This window comes from Euprymna scolopes, chromosome 44 (genome assembly GCF_053919585.1).
Source record: "Euprymna scolopes isolate OS-2025 chromosome 44, ASM5391958v1, whole genome shotgun sequence".
Taxonomy (NCBI): domain Eukaryota; kingdom Metazoa; phylum Mollusca; class Cephalopoda; order Sepiida; family Sepiolidae; genus Euprymna; species Euprymna scolopes.
In genome coordinates, this window is record NC_136525.1 from 15,018,885 (window position 1) to 15,028,037 (window position 9,153).

The 9,153-nt window shown below is 25.7% G+C and overlaps 1 protein-coding gene across 1 annotated transcript in view; it reads left to right on the forward strand.

Moving 5' to 3' along the window:
- Positions 1-9,153, forward strand: part of LOC145268704 (trafficking protein particle complex subunit 8-like) — a 121,914-nt gene that overhangs the window by 20,963 nt on the left and 91,798 nt on the right. The window contains exons 6-9 of the mRNA XM_080124241.1: positions 31-136; positions 3,438-3,572; positions 4,537-4,608; positions 5,227-5,379. Of these exons, the coding sequence (XP_079980367.1) occupies positions 31-136; positions 3,438-3,572; positions 4,537-4,608; positions 5,227-5,379 (466 nt within the window). The remainder of the gene's footprint in view (positions 1-30; positions 137-3,437; positions 3,573-4,536; positions 4,609-5,226; positions 5,380-9,153) is intronic.

Here is a 9,153-nt window from a genome sequence, read left to right on the forward strand (position 1 = left end):
TAATATGTGTGTACATTTTTGTTTTATCAGAAACCCACAACTTGCTGCCAGAGGTACATTAATTAGTACTGAAGCTCTGAAAAGCAAAGGAATGTATGCAGAGGCTGCGTTACAGTTCATCAAGATGACCAGTGAGGTAAATATTATTTTGATGGGGTTTTATTTTTAATGAGTTTTTTATCGTTTTGGTTTTGTTTTTATTGTTTTGGGTTTTTTGCTTTTTTGGGTTTTTGCTTTTTGTTTGCTTCTTTTGTTTTTAGTTTTTTTTGTTTTCTATTTTGTTTATTTTGATGGAGTTTTATTTTTAATGAGTTTTTTATTTTGTTTTTATCGTTTTTGGTTTTTGTTGTTGTTGTTGTTGGTTTTGATTGTTTTTTTTTGTCTTTTGAGTTTTTTGTTTGCTTGCTTTGCTTGTATTTTTTGTTTGTTTTATTTTTTTGTTTGTTTTATTTTTTGTTTGTTTTATTTTTTTGTTTGTTTTGTTTTTTTGTTTGTTTTTTTGGTTTTGTTTTTTTGTTTTTGTTTTTTGTTTGTTTTGTTTTTTTGTTTGTTTTGTTTTTTGTTTGTTTTGTTTTTTTGTTTGTTTAGTTTTTTGTTTTTTTGTTTTTTGTTTTTTTGTTTTTTGTTTTTTTGTTTGTTTTATTTTTTTGTTTTTTTTATTTTTTTGTTTGTTTTGTTTTATTTTTTGTTTGTTTTGTTTTTTTGTTTGTTTTGTTTTTTTGTTTGTTTTGTTTTTTTGTTTGTTTTATTTTTTTGTTTGTTTTGTTTTTTTGGTTTTGTTTTTTTGTTTGTTTTGTTTTTTGTTTGTTTTGTTTTTTTGTTTGTTTTATTTTTTGTTTGTTTTGTTTTTTTGGTTTTATTTTTTTGTTTGTTTTATTTTTTGTTTGTTTTATTTTTTTGTTTGTTTTATTTTTTTGTTTGTTTTATTTTTTTGTTTGTTTTATTTTTTGTTTGTTTTGTTTTTTTGGTTTTGTTTTTTTGTTTGTTTTGTTTTTTGTTTGTTTTGTTTTTTTGGTTTTGTTTTTTTGTTTGTTTTGTTTTTTGTTTGTTTTTGTTTTTTTGTTTTTGTTTTTTTTTTTTTGTTTTGTTTTTTTGTTTTGTTTTTTTTTTTTGTTTTTTTTTTTGTTTTGTCTTTTTGTTTGTTTTGTCTTTTTGTTTGTTTTGTCTTTTTGTTTGTTTTGTCTTTTTGTTTGTTTTGTTTTTTTGCTTGTTTTGTCTTTTTGTTTGTTTTGTCTTTTTGCTTGTTTTGTCTTTTTGCTTGTTTTGTCTTTTTGCTTGTTTTGTCTTTTTGCTTGTTTTGTCTTTTTGCTTGTTTTGTCTTTTTGTTTGTTTTTTTGTTTGTTTTGTCTTTTTGGTTTTTTTGTCTTTTTGGTTTTTTTGTTTTTTGTTTGTTTTGTCTTTTTGTTTGTTTTGTCTTTTTGTTTGTTTTGTCTTTTTGTTTGTTTTGTCTTTTCGTTTGTTTTGTCTTTTTGCTTGTTTTGTCTTTTTGCTTGTTTTGTCTTTTTGCTTAATTTTTGATTTGTTGTTTTTTTATTGGTTTGTGCTTTTTGTTTTTTCTTTTAATTTCTTTTAATTTGTTTTTATTTGTCTTTGTTTTTTTTTTAATTTAGTTTCATTTTATATACTTTTATAATTATATTGTATCAAATTATATTGATTTTTTGGTACTCCTGCAGTATTTTACCCACCGATTTCACGATCTTAGCCGAGCGTTGATCGACATCCGTCGTAAAACGCCGGAACATGGCGAGCGGTACGATACTCTATCAGCCAATCAGGGCGCTTCAAACGAACGCGCAGCAGACGAATAATTTTCTTTGAAATTACACACATAGCGTTTCATTTCAGTTATTTTATTGTTTCAAAGTAAAAATACACAGCCTTTCATTTAAGCTATTTAATTTAGCGATAAAAAAAAAAAAAACGGGAGCTGTTGGAAACATACGCGAATTTATGTGGAGACAAAAATTTTGACACAACCCTTTTGTCTCCATAATAAATCAAATCGCGGAAGGCTACCCGGTTTGGGAAGGAGCTTCTTCTTTCCACATCCTCTGAAAACCCTTTGCTCCCTACTTTGCCTCTACAGTCAGTAGAAAATCTTCCAGTCGGAACTAAAGATAAACAGTAATTGTTGTCCCCCCCCCCTACAAACATTACTGAAAATAAAAACATTGTTGTTACTGTTTAATAACGTTTTGTTAAAAACAAACAAAAAAAAAAACATTGAAGTGTTTATTACTGTTGCTTACCCCCCCCCCCCCCAAAAAAAAGGTATCGGAAAACAAAATGAACCAAAAAAAAAAATATATTCAACAAAATAAATTTATTTTACTTTAAAAAAAAACTTACGGTAAGTGTTTGTGATTTATTTTATCCAAATTTTTTGTATTAATTTTATCCATTTTGTTGTGTGTGTGTGTGTGTGTGTAATATCTTTTCCTTGTAATGTTGTTGCTAATTCACATACTTTTTAGCGTTCTTGCACCGTAGCTCCGAATTCTCGGCTTTCGTCGGCGTTAACGCCGAAAGCGTTCGTCAACGCTCGGCTAAGATCGTGAAATCGGTGGGTAAAATACTGCAGGAGTACCGATTTTTTTTTTTTAAGTACTTTCTGAAATGTTTTTTTTTTTTTTACTAAATAACATTTCTAAAAGTATTTTAAAAAATACAAGTTAATCTATAATATTAATCTTACCTGTCTGTTTGTATGTATGTCTGCCTAAAACTTTAAACAGATATGCCAGATTTTCACGATCGGTATCGTTTTGAAGTTTGACCCTTCGGATGACAAATATCAAAAAATTGGCTAAAAACATTAATTCCTTCTCCCTCAACTGGGCACTTTTCTATTGGGAAGGGCCACTTTTTTCATCTATATTTTCGAAAGTCATCCCCTCTTTTCGATTGACTAGCCTTAATTTAAACATTCGTCACTTTCGGTTTGGTGATGGGTGCAACAGCAAAGACGTCATGTTTTTTGGGTTTTTTTTTTTTTTTTTCACGTTCTTTTCCTCGTTTGCGCTATGGTTCGAACCTGCCTGCTTCTCTTTTTTTTTTCTCACAACACGCACTTCCAAACACCCTGGCAACGCCGGGCACCTAATATATAAAAGGCAAAACGTGTGCTTGTATGTCTCGCGAAAACTTTCAATGCACACGGCGGATCCTTACAAGATCGCTATCATTGTCAAGCTCGATTCCTTCACCCTCAACTGGGCAGTTTTGTACGAGTGGATCGCTTTTTTCACTGACATTTCCTGAAGACCCCTTTTATGGGTCAAAATATGAATTTTAATTTTCAGAAACAAATTTACAAAAAAAAAATCTGCACTTGTCCGATTTTTTTTTTTTTTTTTTTTTAATGATTTTGTTTGGCTTTTTTTCATTGTTTAAAATCAGGTTAACTTTTTTGTATATTTCTTTCCATTTTGCAGCAAGATTCTGATTTACGAAGTGCCCTGCTATTGGAACAAGCAGGTCATTGTTATATCAAAATGCGACCTCCCATGGCTCGCAAATATGCCTTCCATATGATTTTGGCAGGCCACAGGTTTAGTAAATCAGGACAGGTGAGTACTCTTTCTATGCTCTCCTTCATTCTACACCTTCTCCCTATCCTCATTTTTTCTTTTTTAATTTTTTGCCAATACACCCCATTTTTAATCCTGACATATGCTTTCTCTTTCCATTCTCTCTCGTCTCCCCCTTTCTGCTTTGGTCTCCCCCTTTCTGCTTTGGTCTCCCCCTTTCTGCTTTGGTCTCCCCCTTTCTGCTTTGGTCTCCCCCTTTCTGCTTTGGTCTCCCCCTTTCTGCTTTGGTCTCCCCCTTTCTGCTTTGGTCTCCCCCTTTCTGCTTTGGTCTCCCCCTTTCTGCTTTCGTCTCCCCCTTTCTGCTTTCGTCTCCCCCTTTCTGCTTTCGTCTCCCCCTTTCTGCTTTCGTCTCCCCCTTTCTGCTTTCGTCTCCCCCTTTCTGCTTTCGTCTCCCCCTTTCTGCTTTCGTCTCCCCCTTTCTGCTTTCGTCTCCCCCTTTCTGCTTTCGTCTCCCCCTTTCTGCTTTCGTCTCCCCTACCTCTGCGTATCCCCCCTTCTTTGAGCCCCCTGCTTATCCCCCCCTTCTTTCCCCACTCCTCTGCTATTCCCCCATTTTTTGCCTCTTTTACCTGCCATCTTTGACCCCTAATCCTAACCCAACCTGACAATCAGCAAAATCTCACCTCTTCACTGTAAGGTCCCCTAGATGTCAGAAGGTTCGCTAATTAAATAGCTTCTTTTCCTTAAACTGTTTACCTTCTGAATTCTCTCCCCGTTTCCTCAACTGTGCCAATGTGCACTAATGTAAAAGAAATGTGAACAAACATCTCCATGTTAAAGCCCTTGCATGCTTTGTTTAGGGTGAATATCAGTAAAAAAAAAGTTTTAGTTCAATACAAAATCTCCTCGATTCAACTTAATCTTACAATTAGCACTTCTTCTTTCTCTGACGATGATGATGATACTGACACTAAACTCGATTCTCTTTTATTTTCTTTTTCAGAAAAAACATGCTTTACGTTCATATTCACAGGCGTTACAAGTTTACAAGGGAAAACATTGGTCACTCGCAGAGGTAACACATTCTTATTTGTTAACCCTATAAAATATTCACAGCAACAACTTGTCTAGCTACAAATTGCTTCAAAAAACTTTCCCTTTTTGTCTCTCTCTTTCTCTAAAAAAAAAAAAAAAACTTTTATAAACAAAGTTTCTTTCCTATATCACCCTATCTGAGGAACAAGATATCACATGTCTGCTTCCGAATTGACTACAGCTTGGTCATCTTCAAATCTAATGTAAACAAATACTTGTTGAGCTGCCCTCTTGGTTAATAATTTTGTTTCTTGAACAAAGTTCCCCTATATCAAAATACAAAAATAAAGATTTATGTATCTGTGCCGAAACAAAAATATCATATTCTAAAATTCATGAAAATTGATTAAGTAGTTTTATTTTTATAAAAGAAATCAAATTTTATGGATAAGAGAACATTTATTGCGTGTCGCCACCTTAAAAATAATCTTAAGAATTTTTTTTTTCAAATTTTTCTTAAATTTTTTTCAAATATTTAAAAAAAAATTTTTAAGAAATTTTTTAAAAAATTTTGAGAAATTTTAAATTAGAAAAAAAATTTTTCATTTTACACTTTTCTTTTTACACTTATCTTAAGTTTTCTTTTTTTATTATTCAGGACCACATTAATTTCACGATTGGGCGTCAATCCTTCAATTTGAAACAGTTGGAGAATGCAACAGCTGCCTTCAAACATTTGCTAACGGCTGATAGCCGTCAAACCACTGCACAACAAGCTGCCTTTCTTCGAGAATATCTATTTGTCTACAAGGTATGTAATACACATCAGAAATTTTCACAATCCGTCTGCTTCTCATGTTAAGTTGATCATTTGTTAGAATGAAATGAGAGAAATTTTGTTGAAATAGTTTTTTTGTGGAAGTGGTGAAATTTTCAGATTTATAAAAGCAATTTTGTTATAAAACTTGTTCAATTTTTAGTGATTAAGTTTTTCTCCATAAAATCCTAAATCAAATTTTTATTCTGACTATATCTAAGCGCCTATAAACAATGATACCAAATTTATTTTGGTAGAATAATAGAATAATTAGCTACTAAATTATGACGATTCAGAGTTGGTTATAATCAGCTAACATACTTCCTAACTTCCGGCATAATGCTACTGGAAGCAGTGACAAGGCAAACTAGTTCCTTCACTTTTTTCTCTCATGCCTACATCTCCCCTATGTATGTACTCTGTTTTTTTTTTTAAATCTTAAATTATTTTGAAAGTATTATTTATTTGATAGGCTTTCATATGATGGATAAAATTTTATTTAGATCTCAATTTCATTTATTTTTATTTCTATGATTTTATTTTTATACTTTCATGACCATATTCATTATATAAATTCAAATAAAAAAAAAACTTATTTTCAAAATCGAAAAGAATTTTTATAATTTTTTAAACATTTCTTATAAAATTTTAAATAAAATGAAATTTTATTTTTTTAATTGTGTTACTAAAATGTAAATAAACACTTTTTTTTTTATCTATTTATAATTTTTGTTCATTTTTATTATATACTTTTCAATGTCATTTTCTTATATTTTATTTCAATAAATTGCTTCACAATAAAAACACTGAAGTAAAAAAATAAAAGTAAAAGAACTGATTTACCTTGTCATCATTTCCAGTCGCGCTGGAAGTTAGGAAATACATTAGCTGACTCTAACCTCCAAATTTGTTGGAAATTGTAAATTTTCAGCTTTATTGGTACAGAAGCCAAATAACTAAAACCTGCAGAATTTAAACAAGCAAAAACATCCTTACGAATGTAATTTTATGTTGTGGTAAATGAAAATTAGTCATAGTCTATATATATTTATATGCTAGCGTATTATTTTCTGTGTCACGATTACATCTTTTTCCTTCGGAATGACTGTCGTTTAAGTGTTATGATCTTTCCATTTCTTGTAATAAATAATTTTACCAAGAATTCTTCATAAGTTTTGGTATTGGTTTCAATTACATCTGAAGGAACATAAGTTTATATATATATATATATATATATTCCCCAAAAAATGTTTTTTCTTGATAAGTTTAAGATTTGGTTTCGATTCAAGTTGGTGCACTCATATATATATATTAAATATTATACATTTATAATATATATTAAATATTATAAATTTATAATATATATTAAATATTATAAATTTATAATATATATTAAATATTATAAATTTATAATATATATTAAATATTATAAATTTATAATCTATATTAAATATTATAAATTTATAATCTATATTAAATATTATAAATTTATAATCTATATTAAATATTATAAATTTATAATCTATATTATATATTATAAATTTATAATCTATATTAAATATTATAAATTTATAATCTATATTAAATATTATAAATTTATAATCTATATTGAATATTATAAATTTATAATATATATTAAATATTATAAATTTATAATATATATTAAATATTATAAATTTATAATATATATTAAATATTATATATATATATATCAAATATTATATATATATATATCAAATATTATATATATATATATCAAATATTATATATATATATATATCAAATATTATATATATATATATATCAAATATTATATATATATATATATCAAATATTATATATATATATATCAAATATTATATATATATATATATATCAAATATTATATATATATATATCAAATATTATATATATATATATTATATATATATTATATATATATTAAATATTATAAATTTATAATATATATATATATATTGAATATTATCAATTTATAATATATATATATATTGAATATTATCAATTTATAATATATATATATATTGAATATTATCAATTTATAATATATATATTGAATATTATCAATTTATAATATATATATTGAATATTATCAATTTATAATATATATATTGAATATTATCAATCTATAATATATATATATTAAATATAATCAATCTATAATATATATATATTGAATATTATCAATCTATAATATATATATATTGAATATTATCAATCTATAATATATATATATTGAATATTATCAATCTATAATATATATATATTGAATATTATCAATCTATAATATATATATATTGAATATTATCAATCTATAATATATATATATTGAATATTATCAATTTATAATATATATATTGAATATTATCAATCTATAATATATATATATTGAATATTATCAATCTATAATATATATATATTGAATATTATCAATCTATAATATATATATATTGAATATTATCAATCTATAATATATATATATTGAATATTATCAATCTATAATATATATATATTTAATATTATCAATTTATGATATATATATTGAATATTATCAATTTAAAATATATATATATATATTGAATATTATACATTTATAACATATATATATTGAATATTATAAATTTATAATATATATATGTATTGAATATTATAAATTTATAATATATATATGTATTGAATATTATAAATTTATAATATATATATATGCATTGAATATTATAAATTTATAATATATATATATATATGCATTGAATATTATAAATTTATAATATATATATATGTATTGAATATTATAAATTTATAATATATATATATGTATTGAATATTATAAATTTATAATATATATATATATATTGAATATTATAAATTTATAATATATATATATATATATATATATATATATATATTGAATATTATAAATTTATAATAAGAATCGATAGCAAATTGACTATTATTAGATATACAAAATTTGCATGAATTAAAATATATTTAAGCGTACTTTACGACTGAGCGTCCTTGCTAGCTTGGATAAATAATGTTTCAGTTTTAACAAAAGAGCTACAATAATATCAGAGCATCTCCATTTACGCTGAATATCTACAGAATGCCAACATCAATATATTACATATGAATAAGTTTACTGTTGAATTTCCACAAGTCCTGCTAGTGGAAGCAATAATTATGAGATCAAGCCTAAAAATCCTTGGAAAAAAAACTACAAAATTGACGCAAAAGCACAAATTTAACTGTAATATTCATAAGACTCATTTCAACAGTTAATACATTGACTCTTTATAATATGATTCATAACATAGTAAAGATCAAGCTAGACTTTGATAAAGTGCTTAAGATAATCGATAGATTGATTCTTTCTAAATATGTGGTTTTAAGCAAGCAGTACTTGTCATGGCGAAAATAGTAATATATCCAAAAATTTTGAAAATTTATTCAGTAGAAAATTATAGTTAAAAGCATTTTTTACAGAAAATTGGGAAAATTACATTGAGCTTCATAAATTAAGGATTAGTACATAAAAAAGTGAAATATAATTTTAAAAAATCATTTCCACAGAAATATATATATATATACTAGCAGTTCAGCCCGGCTTTGCTCGGGCCCTATATACTGTTCATAACTTTATGTGCATATGTATGTATGTATGTGTGTGTATGTATATATATATATATATATATATATATATATATATATATATATATATATACTAAAATATTTGACTCCTGTCCAGGTAAC